Source organism: Balearica regulorum, chromosome 3 (assembly GCF_011004875.1).
Source record: "Balearica regulorum gibbericeps isolate bBalReg1 chromosome 3, bBalReg1.pri, whole genome shotgun sequence".
Taxonomy (NCBI): Eukaryota; Metazoa; Chordata; class Aves; order Gruiformes; family Gruidae; genus Balearica; species Balearica regulorum.
The window spans coordinates 85766312-85787053 of record NC_046186.1 but is presented as its reverse complement, the minus strand read 5'-3'; the positions used below and the strand labels follow the sequence as shown (position 1 = coordinate 85787053).

The window sequence follows — 20742 nt, the reverse complement described above, 5'->3', positions numbered from 1 at the left end:
TGTTTTTCACCTCCTTTGGATAAGCTTTCTCTCTCTGGTTTGGTTGTGCAACATTGGTGTTCAAGGTTTGAGAAAGTTGTATTTCTAATTAATTCTAGTTACAATTTCTAAATTACAAGAAAACCAGATAAATAAACTGAAATGTTTTTCTTTATCTATCTGGAATTTAAACATGAAACCCATTCATTTAAAGTGGTAACTTTTACATGAGTGCATAGATTTTTATATTTTCTGTGTTTGATTGTGATATTTCCTAAATATAGAAAATGCTTCTTGGCTTGGAAAGGCCAGAGTAAAAGTAAATTACAAAGTATTAATAGTATGAAACAATTTTAAATAATAGTTGAACTATTTTTCAAATACTTAATTTTAAAAATACAACCTTTGTCCTTACTTGATAAGGTTTTTTGTTGTTTGAAATTGCATTTTCATGAAGGCTAGGGAGCTAGAATTGCCATGTACCCAATTTTTTGTATAGTTACTATAGCATGTTCTGCAACCTTTTCTTGATTCCAAAGCTAAATTGGCATGATATATTCCCCCAAAGTTATATGTTTTTTTTCTGTAATACCAGTTGAGTAGCTTTTAGAAACTACTTCAGTCTGCTGTTCACTGTCCAGCCATATAGCATTCATATACATAGAGTGAACTGGATGTATGTCCTATATATTTAGATGTAGGACTCTTGGGTGAGACAAAAATTAATCTAATTGAAAAAAATTGAAGTAATAGCCCATGCTGTGCTATGGGTTTGTGACATAGTGCTGACATGCTGAATTCTTCAAAAAATATAATGTCAGAAGCAAACTTGTGAATAATTTTTGTGAATTAGCGTAAAGAAGCATGGTTTGTTTGGTTTTTTTGTGAAATGCAGTATTAATTAAATATTTTCAGTTCAACTTATCCAAAGAAAGCACAGTAAGAAATAAATCAGATGGAACTGTAGAGTGATGGTGGAAATGGAAGGTTACTGAGAGATCTCCAGTTTACTCAGTGTATGAGGCAGAGAAAAAAGTCATATTGTGTGACATGTTGATACATCAAATCACTAGCTCAACATTAGCAGTCCCTGGGAGAAAAGAGAATAACTTATTGGCATAAATCACTATCTACAGAATGTATTACATGATATCTTCAAGATTTTCCGTTCAATATTGTCCAGTTTTATGTGATGGGGATTAACCTTTATCCATCCTTTATCTAGGGATCACTGACAGTTGTAGCTTCCAAACAGGCCACATGATTACAGGTTAATCACAGTGGTTCAAAGTATGCTTTTAAGTTATCCTTCTTCCAAAAAGTGTTAAAAAGAGGTCATCAGGTCTGTTTCAGCAGACCATTTATTTTATTTTTTTCAGCATTTTTAATTCTGAAATTGTATTTCTTCCTCAGATACTCTCTTCCAAATTAAACATTGTAAAGTAACTCTGTAGAAAATTCTTTGCTATGCAGTAGTTATCAATATCTGAACTGCCAATAACTTAAATGATTTTGCGTATGCTATGCGATTTCAGTAAACTTTACATGAAGATTGTGCTTTTTTCCCCTTTGAGAGAACATATCTAAGAAGGGATTTTCATCAGGTTTATTCTTAGATAGCACTACTGTAAGGTGGATGCTGCTTCGTTTATAGTAGCCTAGCTGTGTCTCTGTAAGTGCACGTTCATTCATTGTCCCTAGGACTCTGCTTCTATGGGTATTGATATACTGCTCAAAATGAGCAAGGCATGGGAATGAAAAGCGAAAGAACTACCTGTATGATTTGTAATAAACTACCAACACTTTTTAAATGAAATGCTGGTTTTGTTAATTAAGCATTTTTAGATGCATAAGTAACACAAGAACATGCTTAAAATTATTATTCCAAAAGCACAGATCTAAATCGGCAAAGTGTGCAGAGTCTGTCATATTGATGCAAGTTCAGTGGTGAACATGCAGTGTTGATAGCAGGGACAAGCCCAGTGGGACTGTTCATCTAGTTAGAAAAAACTCAGGTCTCAATAATAATTGCACAGAACTGGCATCGATTTTCAAAAAATTCAAAATAACCTCAATTATTCTTAACAAATGACAAAAGCTTGCCTTGCACTGATTTAATGTAAGCACAGGCTGCTAGTATATACAGTACCACCTTTGTTTTACAACCAGTTTGGAGCATTACCTATTTGCTTTATCTGACACAGTATAGATAAACAGGCAAATAAATTTGAATCTTAATTAGAAATTCACAAATTTATAATTACAAATGCAGACGTAAGAGTGATGACAGATAATGCTTCAATACAGAGTTTTGTGCTACATGCAAAGCCAGAACAACTTTGGCTCTCCGTAAGTATTCTGTTTGAGGACAGAGTATGAACTCTTTCCTCACACGAGTGACTTCAAGGGTGTCAGCGTCATAGGTATATGTTGTAAATTAGACTTTTCAAACTATCTCCATGGCATCCATTTAATATGATTGGAAACTTTTCTGTTGATTTGTCATTGGATTTTATGGTGTCAAATAATTACTTCAGCAAACAGAGGTTCTGAAAAGGATGAGACCGGTGGTTTTTGTATTCTTTTCACTGAGTAAGTTATTCTCTAATTTAATGTTTATCAGAGAATACTTAGGGTAGTTCCCTGCATTGGTAGACCAGAGAAGCAATATTAGACTTAGAGGAACTCCTGACTGCTTGTTTTTCAGCAAGCTCAGATAGTTCATGCATGACTGTTATTAACAGTTTGATTAATCTTGCATGTTTTAAGCCATCTTTCAGCGTTGTACTTTAGTCAAAAATTTCCAGTACTTTTCCAGACCTGTGAATCTTTTATACTTTATTTTCATCCAAAGTAGGAATGAACAGTTGAAATAACCCAATTCTACATGCAATGGAAAGTGCTAAAATCTTTGATACAGAGGTGTCAAACCATCTCATTTCTACATGATTTAGAAAAAGAGTTGTCAGTACTCCTGACCTGAGATGATTTGCTTTAATTTGGTGAGCAACACTGAAATATCTTATCTGGCAATCAGTTTGCCCATATCTGTGCTTGTCAGTGCAGCCTCCTGGGATTTGTATTTCCTGTATTTGGTGCTCTTTTCTTCTCTGTGATGCAGCTTGACTAACTGAACAAAGCCCCCTGATTCACTGAGGTGGGCAGCTCTCAGGTGGCACTGTAATGGTTCAATTAAAGAAGGATATTGCAGTGATTGTTGGCATGTGTAGTCCAGCCAAAGAGCCGTTCACATAGCAAGACAGAGAGTCTGAGGCTCCTAAAGTGTAACTCTGATGGGGTAGTTGAGCCATTCATGTAAATATAAAGATTTTTTTGCCTCAGTGAACCACAGCAAAACACTTTCTTACAAATTTTCTACATCCTGCAATTGAGGGCTTTTTAGCTGATGGAGATCTCAACAGAAAATTTGTAGTATAATTGGCAGTGTGTGAGACAGAGCATATGTAGTACAGTGGAGTTTCAAGAGAGGAGTACTGATGAAAGTAAGAGCAATTACAGGTAATTCAATATCAGTATAATACAACAAGATGAGAATCTATCTATCTATTCTGTATAGTTAGCGTATGTTGGAAAACAGAAAAAAATGGCCGTTGCCTTGTAAGGAACCTTGCAGCTTTCTCCTACCCTGCTGGTTTTGTTCAGCCCATGTAGCTTCGTGTACATCTGTGCGCAGGGTGGGGGAGGCTGGCTAGGAAAAGTCTCCTGCAACCTGCTGGGCAGCTGCGCTAATGACCCTGGACTCTGTAACGTGTTTAAGTAGGGAGGGGAAAAAATGTCTAGGGAAACTTGTTGTGTAGTGTAAGAAATTATTACATATTGTAACTTGTTGTACTTTGTTAACAACTTTGGATGAGGTTTGTAGTTCGTTCCACTGGGTTATTCCACCCCTGCATTTGGGTAAAATGAAGAAGAAAGATTTCAGCAAAATTAACAAAGCTGTAGTGTGAGCGGACCCCAGTACAGTCAACATAAGAGCAATACCCTGTTCTGATGTACAATAACTGAGTACAAAATTATGCTTAGTTTCATTCCAGTGTTCCTGGGTATAATTTTAATTCCCTGGCACTGAAATATGTTTAAGTAACAGAAATCAAATTGGGATATCTGTAAATGTGTAAGTAGGTCAAGGCTTCAAGCTTTTACCACATATCACTTGAAGCTTAGTTAATTCCAGACCACTGCTTTCTTTTCCTAGTCTTGGAATTCTTGTATCTAGTGACCATCTTTATGTGGAATTGATTTAGGCCTGTTTTTAAGTGAAGAAAAATCTCTTGCCCTGCACTGATAAACTTTTTGATCTTTTGACTTTTGTTGTCTTTGAATTAATTAAAGAAGCTTCTTAAGAAACAGTGATACTGAATTCTGGTGCAAGGGGACAATTATTGCAAGATGTGTGGATGATTAGCAATGACACTGATATTTAGATTTAGAAATTTAACTGTCAAGGTCTTCCAAAACCACAAGGCACTGAAATTTAAGGAATCATAAAAATTGTTCTCCTAGGAGTTGTATTTATTTCACCTAGCTGTAAATAGATATGGATACTAGTTCTGGTTTGTTGTCAAGACTTCCACTGTGAATAACGGAGAAAGACAGATACCTTTGGGTAGTGACTGATGATTAAAGATAGAAGAGGTGAATTGTACCTCATATGGCAGAAACCTCTTATGATTGCATCAAAGAAGAGAAGCCTAATAAGCTTAATCCTTCAATGGACTTTTAGCAATACACACGACTGAGAACCATCACCTCACTTCATATTTAATAACTTTTAATCTCTCTTCCCCGTGGTCAGATACTACTGGCTCTGTGGGCTTGTTAGCTCTCTGAGGGTTCTGCCTCTGGGGTAAGTCATGTGTGTCTCCATGCCTAGCTCCCAGTGCATTTGGAGCAGTCAGTGGTCATTATTAGGCAATGGCTCCTGTATCCTGTAGCCTTTCTATTACAGGATATTGCTATCTTCTTTCTTTTTGCTTCATACAAGATGCATTGTCACTGTTTTCATAGAGTTAGTCTTTGAAATAGATTTGACAGCGTCCTTACATGTCAAGATGAAGACTGCAAATTATCTTCACAAGGAGACGTGTGATGTTTTAAATATTAATATTGTGAGTTTGGTCTGAGTTGCCTATGCATCAGAAGGTTAGTGAGTTTTTGTCAGGGTTAGAATTGCCTCACTGGTAAACAAATGGCACATTTTTTTGAAGAATACATTTATTTAGAATCCTTGTGGTACCTTGAATTTCCTTCTAGCTACATTTTCCCTGTTGTGTATAATGATGACTGAAAAGCTAAAAGATGTGCTTATATGACTTCTTTTTCTCAAGCACATTGATCTTCATTTGCAGAGTGATCAGGAGGCAGTTGTTTGTGGATTTGTTTTCACTGAGGTGGTTTAGGCTAAAAAAGATCCCATTGCATGATCGGAGCCACTCAAGTTTAGCCAGGCAAGCACATAAGAACAGAACTGTGAAAACCTAATTCTGAGGTGAAGTGAAGGAGCTTAAATTTCAAGACTGAGCATTGGGTCAGGTGACTCAGAAGCAAACAATGATACATCAGGAAGGAAAATTATTATATCAGGCAGCAGCTTGTGTTTCCCAGATTAGACTTCTTGAGCAAAATTAGAAGAAGATTTTCTTTCATCATTCTAATTAAACTATTCTGGCCTTTTCATTGTCTTAGGTCATTGTTGATGAATGACAAAGAAGTGCCTTGAGTGCTGCTTCCCAAATATAATTAAATGAGATGTTTTTCAATGGAAGAGATTATACATTTGCTGAATTTAAAGCAGCTAAAATAGAAATAGGGAGTATGCGTATTGAAAGTTAAGCTGTGCACCTGTGTATGTTGGATTAGATGGCTTTGAATCTTTAATTGAAGCTTTTTTTTTTTTTTTTTTTAATTTGTCCTTCATTTTTCTGAGTTCTCATGTTTAAGATTTAGGATGACCACAAAACACAAGTGACCTTTTAGATTTCTGCACAAAAAGGGACAAGACAATTAAGAATTCTGTAGTCTAACAGATAACATACAGAATCCCAGGTCAACTGTAACTAATTAGGAGTCTGCTGTTGTGTTGTATCTTGTTTCAGAACATTCCAACTCATTTATGTAGTAATCTTTATACACTGAATTAACCAGGCAGTTCACAATGATGCTGTCTGGAGTGTGAGCTGCCTTTTGACAGAGGGTGTTTGCTCCTAACACAGAACAATAATCTGAGCTAGACGTGCAGGGGAAGGTGTAATTTTGCAGTGCAGGCATCCTAGAGCTCACTTTGCTAATCGAAACCAAAGAACTCCCCCAGAGCTACAGTCCCTATCAGAGTTAGGTTTTATACAGTTCAGATTAAATCTTGTCCATGAAGCAAGTTTAGGAAAGCATATGTGAATGTCAGTGAACAATTTATTCCATATATCCTCAAAAGACTGATTACTGACAGCTCTAGGAATGCTAGGCATTAAACCTTTGCACTCTTGCGCGTTCCTGACAAAGAGGTAACTGCATATCACTACCTATAATATTATGTTCCAAGATTGTGTCCTACATTTGTAGTAATCCTTATTATAAGGTGAATATACCTTTGTCATGTTGCCTTATGTATGAATTGTCTTCTAAACTTTGTACCAGTGTATCATACATTGTTATTCACTCTGGAGTTCTAGCAATATTCTTATAAGCTTACGCTGCATGTATGGAATTTATCATCAAATTTGCTTCAGTTCATTTCCATAGAAGACCATGCATCTATGGTTATAATGTACTTTATTGTTTAAAGCAAAGATATTCACTTGAATTTGAGTGTGTTATTTATTTAAGGCCTCAATACCGACCGAATTTAGAAAGAGTTGAAATAAGCCTTCACTTATTTTATGGATAATAAATGTAGGGACAGATTCCATTTCATAGACAACAGTTTGCTTGCTTGACAGATTCTTCAGAACATTATTAATAGCCTTTTCTATTTAAATAATTAAATTCCATGTCAGATGAAAGTCATTACAATGAAAATGGTACTTTTCTTCTGTTACATTTGTACATTCCTTAATTGTGAGCAATAGACTCGGTCTTCCACATCTTGCTAACAGTATCTACTTCTTGTGTGTACTTACTGGTTTGGACTATGCCACTAGATTTGTGTTCCTTGAGTTCATGTATGATCCATAAGTACATGGAGCATGTGAATCTCCAGGCACTCTCTGTATAAACAGGTTTTTCATGAGCAAAGTAATCAATTTTGTTTTCATATTTGATATGGATTTTTGTTGTCCCTGTGTACACCACTGGTGACCCCAGCTCCCTTTCCTTCTCCTGACTCTATACAACTGCCCCATTGGGCCAATTAATGCACAGAGGCAGCTAACACTGATTTGCTGTTTGCTGATTTGGATCATCTGACTTCTGTGGAAAAAAGAGGTATAACAGAATTTTGCTGGTTAGTCTCTTTTCTCAACACAACCCTGTCACAAACTTTTAATGACTTCTCTGGGAACTTCTTGGGGAGACAGAGGCGAGATAGAGAATTTTTTTTAAGATTTGACTAATAAAATAACATACAATGCTCTGTCACACAGAGTTTTTGGTATGGAGTATGTTGGTGATTTAAGGAAAAAGGAAGGATAGCTGTAATTAATTTTATCACAGTATTGTTGGATATTTTGAGGGGTTAGATATCCCAAGAAAGAAAGATAGAAGTTATGTAATGTGTAAACTTCAATTACAAAACGTGTAAGAATAAACACTGGCATTGTCAGCGAATGACTCTATCTAAATATTTTTTGTGTTTTCCAGTAAAAGGGCTTGCTGTTCATAGTTCACATGAAAGTGAACCTTTGGGTTGGGCATAATTTATAAAATGTATGGGCTAAATTAGCCTAAAAAATTGAGTTGGAAAAAAATGAGCTAATGTAAAAATATTAAAAAAAAATACAGCTAAGTGATTTTAAACATTTTTATACCCACTCCATTACCTACAAAACCTCTTATGTTTCTGGCTCTGCTGTCTCCAGGGATGCAAAATTACATCATGTTGTATTTTTTTCCTCCTCTCAAAAGAAAAGAAGGAATTTTTGCTTTGAACTTAAAAGCTCTATTTTTGGTTTGAAGAGCCTTTTTGAGAACTGTGTCAGTCCCCTAGAAGCCTGTGTGAGTCTATTATGTTTTTATATGTGGTACAATACCAGTAATACAATCAAAACATGAAGTTCTATATCCAGCAATGGTTTTTAACTGCTTCTTTTAACAACTTTTAACTACTTTAAATGTCTTTGTTCTGTGTTGGTATTTCTTTCTCAAGAGACTTTGAGCATATAGAATGTTTTACTATTGTCCACAAATAAATTACCTGCAGTTTTTTAGACCATTCATTAAAGTTATAGAATATAAATTATAAGTAAAATGAAATAGCAAGAGTGGTGGACCTGTCATTCTGAGACATTGATCTAGGATTTCTTGGAGAATTTTAGGAAATAATTCTGGATTTCTTTATTCTTTCTTTCTTTTATTTTTTTTTCTGTGTGTTCAGATGGAAGACGTCATAGCCCGCATGCAAGATGAGAAAAATGGGATTCCTATTCGTACAGTCAAAAGTTTTCTTTCCAAGATCCCCAGTGTCTTTTCTGGTAAGAGTCAAAGTGAATTTCATACTATTTAAAGTTTCCAGTCTACCTTATGTAAGGGAATACTCAAATGGGAAACGATTTTAACCAAGTGCTATGGGGAATTCACTGTCATCTGGTCTGGAGGAGACATTCACTATCCTTTGAATACTTTAATTACAGAAATTTTTCTCTCACATTGGAGTAGACTTAGAGATGTTTTTGTTCTGTAATTTAAGTGAAGGGAATACTTAATTTACTACAAATAGTCAAATATCTGAAGATGGCAATATTTTTATTGCAGAATTTCTGCGTTTCAGATCTGGTTTTTAGCCTGTTTTCATAGCAAGTATGAGTTCAGTGTATAGGCCAGTACATGAAGATAAGAACTGCCATGGCAGCAGCACAAAAAGAAAATTATCGCTGCACTCTGCAACTGATACTGAATTGTGGCTGTAGACATTTATTACATTTATTAACTTGCATCCTATGGATTTCAGATTAGACAGACTATGGTTATTCGTATAGCAGGAGACATTATTTACCAAAATGAGGGTTTTTTACTGGAATAGATATCATACTTTTTAAGGCTGTGTTAGAATATATATATACAGTAAGTAGTACATAGCAGTCACTGATACAACAACTTTTGTATTGAGATGTGAACTTTATCAACTGCAGGGGAAAAAAGCATAGGAGCATTCATTTTTTTCCCTTTGCAGATTTTCTCCCTCAAATACAAGGGCAGTAATTTTTGCTACACATGACTAAAAAACCCACTAGAACAGCACAACTGTCATTTTAGTTCATTTAACCTACTTTCCTGTCGGTTCTCTGTCCTGGATGAAATCTGAACTCTTCAAACCTTCGTGTTGAGAGTAGCAGGTTTCCTTTAATGTGCTAGGAGTTTGTGTATATGTAGTGAACGAATCTCAGCTTGAACTCAAAACTACTGATTGCTAGGAAACATGGGAGTATTTTTGTCTAAGAATGGTGTGGATAATCATGAAAATGCATATAATAAGAGCTTATAGTACTGTTATTACCCACAAAAGCATCCATATGAAAATGATCAAATCAAGAGCAGATATCTCCAGTTAAAAATTACACATATGTCTATATGCTCATATATATATATATCTCTGTGTGTCTATGCATAAACACATGTATTATACCCAGCTATCTGTCCAGGATTATGTCGCATAAATACTGGAACTTTGCAATTGCTTGTTTGTGGGGAGAAGCAAAATGGGTAGATCTACCACAGTTAAGTCATATTCCTGCAAGCACTTAGAAAAGACCTATAAGAGTTCTTTAAACAACTTGTAAAAATTAAGGATGTCCATAAATTGTCTGTCTGAACAAAGTGTTATGGGCTAGCATTTTAATTATGTTGTATAAAACCCAAAGAGGTATTTTTATTTTTGTTTACTTTTATTTCATCGTATTGCTTCTAAAAACAGCAAGTGAAAAACTAGTTGAAAGAGCAGTCACTTTTTAATGCAGTTACCGACTGCATCTATTCAAGGATGACTACATTAGCAAAATCAGCCTGGGGAATGTTATCTGAATTTAACCTTTTAATAGAATGTTGTGATTCTAATAAATAGGATGATGCGATTATATTATCTCATTTACTGAGTCTTCCTTAAATGTTTTTACAAGTTAAATATCTGCACAGAGGAACATTTCAAATATGGATAATTCTCTATAGGATATACACATTGTTGTGCTTCAGAAAAACACAAAAATAATGCTAAGTTAAAGATTATTTTACTTCGTGAAATTTTGAAAAAATGATTAATTATATTGCTTTATATTTCATATATTCATAGAGAGCAAATAAGTTGCTAAATGTTGATATTTGTACATTCGGTTTTGTGAGCAAGCTACTTGAATTCAAACACACCATTTCTGTTCAATTTCTTTCTTGAAATCTTTCAAAAGCAAATCCTTTAGTTGTCTTTACCTGATTAAAATATGCATAAAATTGGTTTGCAAGCTGTTTGATAAAAAACAATACAAACCCATAGATGTGTGCTTATTACTCTTCATATTTGTATGCACATTTAGGAATGTATCAGATTGACTTTATGCAACAAATTCGTCTATGGTGTAAATTCACTAGAGATGGTGAATTGCAGACTAATTTGGATGATAGCTTTCCAGTCACCTACAAGCAGGAGGTGAAGTGATTTGTGACAAAAATCCAATCCTTGACTGAGCTCCAGTGTATCATATATGCCAAGATCGAAATCTCTGAAAACAAGGGGGTGAAAACAAAGCTTTTAACACCTATCCTGGTTCTATACTTCATTTCTTAGTGCTGAGAGATTTTTCCTAGCTGTTCAGCATTAATGATATTAATGATATTCACTTGAGTTCTTTTGATAAAGAACTCTATAACATTATACCTCTTTTTATGCAAATAACTATGATGAACAACTTAGTATATTGCAAAGTCTTTAATATAAATGATGGGGCTTATTTCACCTAGAAATAAACAATTATTAGAGAGGGAAAATGTTTCCTTGTCTAACTCCAAATGTGATTCAGCATAAAAGAATCAGTGGAAATACAACATTGGGAGCTGACTACTCTGACTTTTACTTGTGTTGCCTGCAGACCTGCAACCTGTTGTGCTCATAAGTGAATATCTGTGATGTATTTTAGTATGTCATGACAAGCAAGAATAAGTATCAAACACCCCAGAATTATTCTGTACCGTAGCTTGTTGAGTCTGATGAGCTAATAGTTTCATTGGACTCAAAGCTTTTTTTACACCAAGAGCTGCATCATTCAGTGTTGCAGAACAGATATTTACAATCTTCATGCCTGTTTTTTTGTTTTTTTTTGTTTTGTTTTGTTTTTTAATTTGAGTGAAATAATTACTACATATGGCTTTTTCAACGTAATTCTATAGTGACTCATCGTGACACTAGCTCACTGCCTTCTGGGGCCGTTGTAGCAGTATACTATATGCCTATTATGATTTCAGCAAAAAGTATTTTTGGTAAAAGACCCTAGCCTTTACAGAGTCTCGCTGAATTATCCAGCTAGTGCTTGTGAGGGTAAGTACAGTTAGGTCTTTGAACAGAGAGAACATACAATGTGCTGTAGCAGATGGTCTTTGTAGTGATGGTTCACCTCAAGCTGAGTCACCCACAATCTCACTTGCAAGTAGGCTCAGACTGGATGCATCAAAAAGATGAATTTGCATGGATAGCTTTGCAGAAAACAGACTAATATACCTATGTATCTACTACACTAATGGCTGAAATCAGATTTGCTAGATCATATTTTAGATCCTACACCGGTCACTGTTAGTGGAAATTCTGCTGTAAATTGTAGTATTGCTTTAGTCTTGGCTGCTTAAGCATGTAAGTAACACTATGGTGTAACCATCATTGCTTGAGTAATATCCTCCTGTCTTTGAGAATGGAATAATGTATTTTTATTATGAACAATACAGTCTGCTTATGCCCATTCATATTATAATCTTGAGTGTGAAAACCACACCAGAGATTGTGTTTTAAAAATTGCATTGTTCTAAAAGTGTATCCTCTAGCAGAGTCTGAACTCTCTCTGAACTGATTATACACCAGGTGAACTGGAAGTTTTTTGAAGGAGAGATTGAGTCAGTTTTCTCAGTAGCTTTAAGCGTAGTTACATGTCTGGCCATCTAAAGCTGGGCTTGAAGATGACACTGAAGTAGTTTCCTGTGTGGTTCTTGGGAAATATGACTGTTTAATGGCAAAATTGTAGTTATCCCTGTCTATGGATCTAAGTCACCTTCTGGATTAATGCTGATGACCGCAGCCATGGGCACTCAGTTTTCAGATGCACATGTTTAAAACAGTTGTTGATGGCTGACTAGGCTGCAGTAATGCAGGACCCCCTGTACGCCTGCAGTGTAGTCATAATAATGTTATTCATCAGATATATATCGTGGCTTTGACTGGAAACTTTAAAGGCTCCAAGGAAAAAAATAGGCAGGAGAGTTTGCTCTTTCTATGCGATTATGCATTTCAATGAACAAGAGAAGGGCTTGCTGTTGTTGTCTCCATGGTTTTAAAATGTTTTGGAGGAGTGATGAAGATAGTTTATATAGACACCTTGCCAGTCAAACAATAATAATTGCATGAAGGTTGTCATGTGCATTCTTTACTAACACTGATTAGAGCATTAGCAATAAAAAGAAGGCATGGAACATGGTTCACCATTGGGCCTGGAAATGGATAAAAAAATCTTTCTTGAAGTGATGAATGTAGGGAGTCTGACATATGAATCATAGGGATTAGATGGAGCTCTAAAATATCATTTTTATTTTTACTAAGGAGAGACAGCAAGTAAATGCCAAAGTTTTGCTGTTCACTTTCAAGCAAAAAGAAGCATTCAGAGTTTACAGATCAAGGACTGCAATAGTCAAGGGTTTCTTTTGGGGGTCTTTGTGGGGTGGTCAGTATCAGTACTGAAAGCTTCATAAGCTAATCATAATGTGGATATTTCGTTAAATCAGAGGTAGTGATATAGCGGTGTCTTATGGTCATTATGGAATATCAGTGTGATGCTTTATAGAACTTTAAAGTATATAATACTTGGATATGCTTGGTGATTAATAAATCTGGGGAGAATGTGCCAACTGAGTGGTGCGTAAGTGTGAATCAGGGACACCGTTTAGCGTTTTTATTGAAGGAGCGAGGAGAACTATGAGAAATCTAAGTTCAATTAAAGAATACATGCAGAGAAAGAATAAAAAGTATTCAAGGAAAGCATGTTCATACTAGTTGTTACTGGCTGTTTCTGATGCATGGCTCAATAATTTTGGAAAGTAGTCACAGCTTGAACTAACAAAAATGCAGGAGATAAGTAGAAATGTGGCTTTTTAACATCTCCTTCTGAGTTAAAGAGAAAGCGAAAAGATTCATTTACCTTTCCCAGGAAAATGTAATCCATGTGAAGTCTTTAGTTTTTTCTCATTCCTAGATGTGAAACTGGTATTGTGCTTTTTCCATATAGACATTGCATTTTACTATTTTTCAGAAAGATTATTGCCATCATACGCCATTTTTATTCATCTTTTTTTCCTGATCTCAGAAAATGCTTATTTCTCTTCTACCTGGGAAATTGTTAAGATAATGAGATGTTGCACTTTGATTAGCAAATGTATTAATGTAACCATTAATTACCAGTCTTTATTTAAGTACTTGTACTATGCTTGGTAAAAATAGAGAATTTATGTGTTTAAACATAAAAAAATCCTGTTGAAAAGCAGACCAGCAGCCCTAGTAGTCTGGTCAGATGTAGTGAGAGACCCCAGAGGAAAGCAGTGTGATAGTAACTCATCTCACCCACATATCACAGGTGGATGAGCCCAAGGAATGAATCACAGGAGCTACCTGCAACAACAGTATTGCTTGGTATATGGAGGCAGGCAGCAAAAAATATAGAGTGGTACAGTGGGAACTGGATGACTCAGGGGACTAATAACAAAAGAGTGTTTCATCTGTCATTAGTTTTGATCTTGCCCAGCTGAGTAATGAGTTGTTAGCATCTGATGACTGTTCAGTGTTGCATGTGGAATGAGTTGATAGGTTTATCCACTTTAGTACTGGAGATTATCTACCTGAAATACAAGATAAAAGAGAAAGCTCTACTACTTGGATTGACAGAAAAAAACCACAAAAGCATAACACCTCAATCATCTGGTACCTTTGAAGCAAAGTAATGTTGCATCATAGGTAAATGCAAGGATTTTTGAAATTCCATTATTTATACCTTTTGCAGAATAAATTAACCATGTGGGAGAAGCTAGGATTCCCATCTCCTAAGCCCTTAACTTTATGGACTTTTTTTTTTTTTTTTTTTTTCTTCAGTGTCTCCAGTGCTGGGTTGCTCAGAGGTTCCTACTTTCTAGTTCTCTCCATTCCTTCATTCCTCTTCTGCTGCATTCTCCTATAGGCATAATTTAATAGTAGAATTGTTGCTGGTTTCTTTATGCCAAATCAGCCTCTTTTTATTTGTAAACAGAGCCTTCATTGTTAAAACTGCAAGCTCGCTGCCTTGATGAGGTTCCAGTCTTAGTAAAAAGCTTTGATGAAAAGATCTCTGTCAGTACATGAAGGACAGAAGCTGGCTCATTCCCTCTCCTCTGCTGGTTCAGAAGGGCGGATATAAGCAGGGACTTGCCATCTTTACAGTTGCACTTTTCAAATCAGAACTTTTGAGAACAAAAAGTTAATAATGCTCTGTCCCCAAATGACTAGTAGGTTTGAAGTTAAAACACCAATCTCTCTTGTGTGTCATTTCCATTCATCACTCTGTCAGTGACTGATTTGCATTCGAATGTTCATGGTCTTTTGGGAGTGGATTTTTTTAAGGAGAAGGCTGGTTCTCTTATTTATTGATATCATGTTCATGATTTTTAGAGTTATGACTAGAAGAGAGTGAGATATAAGAAAGTAAAAGTAGTGAGATAATTACCTGAATAATGAGTGGTGCTTTTTATGCATTTCAGAAAGCCAAAGTGGATATCTGAGCACTGTCTGCATACCTTCACCTCTTGTTTCTGTTTCTTTGCCTGTCAGTCTTGGCTGCGTCACTGGGATTGTAGCTATGGCTGGAAAAGGGTGCTCTTAAGATGCTTAAAACTTGACAGAACTTTTATACTTTGTGGAAAATCAGTTTAGTGACAAGGTTGCAGTTGTAAAGTTCAGAATGGCCGAGTGATGAGCTGTGGTGTGCTGGGATCAAATAAGAGCTGAATGCTCTTATTCACTTGAAATGAAAACTGAGTGAAAGAAATGAAGAACTGTTTCCAACAACTTTAATGCTCCAAGATAATTATGCTCTCCATTTTCATTTTAAAGCATGTGTTAACATCAGACATTTATTAAATCACTGTCAGAATTAAAAGCTTTTCAAAATGTGAAAGTATTTTCATTCGTTATTTTAAACAGAACAACAAATTCTCACTTAAAAGTTATTGCTTCCTCCTAACTAAACAACATAAAAAAATTGTATTCACGTTTACCTTTCAATTCAGTGGTGGTTGCCATTGGGAGCATTAGTAAAAAGGAGAAAATACAGTGAAGAAAGTCTGAGGCAATTTTGGAAAATTGTACTAGGAAACAAATATACTCAAAACCCATTGAAAACTCTTTTAAAGTAATTTGTGTGCAAAACAGTCATCATAAATGTCAGTTCCCTTAAAATCAGTAGATATGAAAAGCTTATTTTCACAGACATTTGCAAAAGAAATAGGTCTAGAAGTCATGCATTGATGGGCAAAAAATCTGAATGATTGTTCTCTTGTTGTGAGATGGGAGATTGCTGGGAACATTCATCTTATTTGTTGTTCGTCCACATGAAGCGCACAGTTTGAATTAGATGATCCCGTTTCCCAAACACTGTGTAAGGCCTTACAGCTCAGCATGTTTCCAGAGAAATAGCTCTGGGGCTTGTTGATCATAGATACTAATTTGTTCCTAACTTCCTATTCTGTTGTTTTGTCATAAAAATACTTCCCTCCCTTTCCTACACCTTCTTCTTCCTAGCCTCCTCGCGTGTAAGGTTTTACTAGTGTTTTTAGTGGAACGGAGTTGCACCTTTGAAGTGTGAGTACTTTGAGGAGGAGTATGGGAAAACCTACTGCATTCACTATCGCTAAAAAATTTACCTAGTTGGTCACCCTTGACACCCAGTCTCTGGACACTGAACATGTAACGTTAATGGAAAATATGAGGTGAAAATGGAGCCCTGAATCAGCATCACATCAATCTGAAATTAGCAGGAATTTTGCAATCTATTGCAGCTTAACTTTCGGTAGTTTGCCATTTATTTTTTTTTCTGGCATAACACCAGTTAATAATTGTGTTTTGTTATGCTGTTTCTTTATCAACAACAGTGAGTAGTACTTACAGAAAACAGAGAAAATAATGCCCTCCAACACACACATAAACATACATAGCATACATATCAATGCCATATGTGTGCCCATGGATGCAATGCATAATATATCAACTTAAGAAAAAAAACAACTTTAAAGCTGGTATAACCAACAACTGTAGTAGTGATTAATAACATACACTCACTGAAATCCGCTATGTGCATAATCAAAGCCTTGTAGGAAGACAAGACTAGAATATGTCTAAGGAAAAGCAACTCTACAGAAATGTATTATGGGGTTCTATGAAAATGGTTTGCCTTCCTGACTCTCTCTTGGAAATCTCTTAGAAAGAAGTACTATTGATGTTGCATAACAATGATTAGAACTAGTGAAATAAAGATCAGTGAGAATTTTTCAGGTATCTGTATTTTAAGTAATTAATTAGGAAGCAGAGAAAAGTATACTACTTGACTCCACCAGTTCATGAGTTACCTCTGTGACAACAAAGCTGTTTAAATCACATTAAAATTTTTTCACAGACCAATTTGAGGTACAGAGAAGTGTTTTCTGAGAAGAAAGAGTTGCTACTGTGTTTGCTGTCACTAATTTCTGAAACAGGAGGGAAGTTTGCTGCTCATGTTAAGAATGAGGAGAGGAAGTATATAGCTGAAGACAAAGGAAGCCCAGCATGAAGTCCTTGTTGAGTGTTAGTAGTGGTCTTACCACAATGTGAAATCTGTTTCATGATGCTTGATAGTCTCTGGAAAGTATCCCAGAAATGAATATCCACTTAAAGACAAAAAGAAAAGAAACCCAATCTGGTTCCTCTAAGGTCAGAACCCTCGAAGCCAAAAAGTATCCATTGTCTTGCCAAAAATCAAAACTTTGCAATAGTACCTAGGATTTATAAGTGTGATTTTGTATGAGCATAATGTACTCCTAAAGCTGGGAATATATGTTAGTAGGTTTAGGTCTTGAATATATAGTCAATTAGAATGGAACAGAATAGTTACAGAGAATATCTGTGTACAAGGCTGTAGTTAGGCAGGTACTGGAACTGTTTTATAAATAGAGACAATAGATATTAATACAACTACATTCTGGAGTATGCGTTGAAAAATATACAACTTTTTAATGCATGTGGCATTGTATGCTGTTGTCTGATGATATGTTTTTGCTTGACTAGTGATTATTTATTATATATGTATAGGAAGCAACATAGACATGTGATAAGAATTGCTGGTACAGATACAAATAATATATTATTTAGAGGTGTCCTGCTATGTGTAATACAGTGTAAACATATACATTTGCTTTTCTTTTTAAGATGGTACAGATGCATTTGGGATAGTAGTGCCATATTCCTCTTCAATGACATCTAACATTAACTCATTTTGTGACTTTTCAAGCAATGTAATTTATTTCTGCTTCAGTTTTACCATTTTAGTACAAGAAATTGTATCTTATTGTCTTTAAATCTACCATTTAAAAATGATTGGAAATATTTAAATGAACTGCATAGAAAGAGAAAATATGCTGTATGTGCAGATTACAATCTGCCATTTTTACAGCCAGATAAATATAGTTGGCCAGCAGGTAAAATAATAAACCTAATTAAATAAAATAATAAAAGTCATTCCCTGGAGAATATGCCTCTTAAGCAAGAAATCAAGTTAGCAGGGTTTACAAGATGACTTGTGATTTAGCTCCTAATTCTGTTGGTTCCAGCTATGAGGCAAAAGACTTTGTCATTGCAGTTGCATCAGAAGACTGCAGATTTGTCTTTGCAAAAGGACAGCAAGGAATAAATTCTAATAATTGTAATTGTTTGTATTTCTGTTGCTGCTGAAGTTATCCACAGACTAGTTTTGCATGGTGCTATTATCAAACAGTAGACGTACACTTTATAATAACAAATGTCACCGTAACATCAGGATTTTCCATATTAGTGGGATGTCATTTGATGACCCCCACCTCACTACAAGTAAGCTGCATTCAGTCTCACTTTGCTTTACTAGGAGTTAGTGTGCATTGGGGTTGTCTGAAACTTTTTTCCAGAGCAGTTGCCTGGTATGGGTCTATTTGAGTGTTTGTTTCAGCTTGGACACGTTTATTGAAGTGATCGATCATGACACAGACTGAGCAGTCCATTTTATCTGTGTAGTGTATCTGGATACATGAAATTTCTATTTGTTGAGGGTGCTGGGTATTTGTGATGGTAAGAGAAGCAGAATAGCAAGATCTGAGTTTTCATTTCTTGGTTGTTACCGCATGTTGGGAGCCAGCTATCTGAAAAACAACAAAATAGTTATTAAGGCTTCCTGCTTTTTCTAGAGCTGGCAAGACATCCTGTGCCACAAGAATTTGAAATACTAAACCCACTTTCCTTCTGACTTAGGACAAGAAGCTAAATTGACAGCTTTCTATGCACCAAAACTTCCAGGTTTAATTAAAAAACAAACCCAAAAAGTATTCCAGAGTAGAATGAAAAATGGAAAGTTACTTTTTGGAAACATTGAAAATGGGACACAAGACTCTTAAAAAAATTTAGCTGCAAACCCAGGTTTTCCAAAAAACCCACCCCTTTGACATTGAGAAAGTCCTGAAGAAGTTCTCATATTATTTCCTGCCAGCTGTGTTCCTGACAAAATGTAAGATACGTAAATTGGAACGTCACCCACACAGGAAGTAAAGGTAGTTCCATGCAGCTTACTGTGATTGGCAATCTATCGTTATGCAAATAAATGGACCATAGATACTCATTCATTTTCACAAATTATCCAAATAATTTTAAATGGAACCATAGGATCAAGAGCGATTTGTTAATGGGAAATAAGAGTGCTCAAATGTGTGATGAGTGTTACTTATACCGCTGCATGCATTTGGCAGAGCCTATTATAGGATGCTCCTGAGCTTCACAATAAAGGTCAGAAATTGAGTTTATTGTTTAAAAATCTGCTTTCTAGTCTTTGCAGTTGGAGAGTGAGCATTGACGTTACAAGAAAAACATGTAAGCCGGCAGGACTTACTCTGTTTTCCATGATCCCAGCCCCACAGACTCAGCAGTCCCCGAGGCCAGAGGATGTTGGCAGCTTTGAAGGCACGAAGCCCAGCATTCCTGCTGTGCACCTTGCCATTTTGCTTCCCACATAGCATCCTTTTGCCATAGGGATGGAAGATCTCGGTGGAGATGCTCTTGGTTTACTTGTTTCCCCTGTTAGGGAAGATCACTGGAGTACAAGCTGCTTCCCTGCGCTGCTCCACGGAGCAAGGATGTAGACCATAGTAGGAAATGGGTAGAGCTGTTGCAGCAGGTGCTGGGAAGTCAGAAGGTGTGGGCTGGTGAGTTCGGTGTCCGAGGAACAGAGCAGAAACCCAGGACTCCAGGAATCCAGTTAGATGTCACAAAGAAATTACTTGCAAGGTCCTCCCTTAGTGGCAAGAAGGAGGACATAGACATTGCCAAGACTTGGGTAGTAGAGTGAAACAAATGGGAAGCGTTGAGAATATTAAAAAAAAAAAAAAAAAAGAAGAAAATGAAATTCGTATTAACCTCCCCTCCCCATACACACACTTTGTAGGATAATATTTTTTATTATAAGGCCCAGTAGTGTTTGAGTGTAGGAGCCGGTAAGTGGAATGGATGGGTATTTGATGAGTGTTGCACTGTTAGAATAATGGAATGTCTATGAACGGTTTGAGTTACTGAGAATTTGGTTCCATTGTATCATATGGAAAACACCAGACATGGGGTATTTGCAGCAAATTCAAGCACTTCAGCCCTTCCTGAAATATCTACCTTTTGAAGGATTTTGACAAAGTGTTTTGAAAATAAAAAACCCTGTTCTTAAAATAGTGTATATATATTTTTACAGACCTACAGAAGAGTCTGTAACCTTTTCTAGTACAATATGTAGTTTTGATATACAAACACCAGCAAGGTATATGCATTTCAGGTATTTCAATATACCCATTTGGATCTCAATTTAGCCATCAATGCATGGAAATATTCCTTTTATGCATTAAATTGTCACAAAGCGCATGGAAGTTAGCCATTTAAAACACAGCTTTTCAACTTGGGCTCTGAATATATAACAGGCTTGTGAAAAATATTGAGAAGGTGGTCAATGATTAGGTTGTATTTTTCTTTCTCTTGAGAGCCAAATACCAAATTAGTATGTGCATGTGGGGGTCTCGTGGATATCAGCAGCCCATGTGCTTGACTGATGCCAGAATTTTTGCCCTTTAAATTTT

General features: G+C 35.9%; 1 protein-coding gene across 7 annotated transcripts in view; it reads left to right on the top strand.

Annotated features, from left to right (window-relative positions):
• The window catches only part of RGS7 (regulator of G protein signaling 7), a 343507-nt gene that overhangs the window by 196205 nt on the left and 126560 nt on the right, over positions 1-20742 (top strand). For all 7 annotated transcript variants that reach the window (XM_075748785.1, XM_075748786.1, XM_075748791.1 and 4 more), the window contains exon 3: positions 8528-8624. In XM_075748785.1, coding sequence (XP_075604900.1) covers positions 8528-8624 — 97 coding nt within the window. The remainder of the gene's footprint in view (positions 1-8527; positions 8625-20742) is intronic.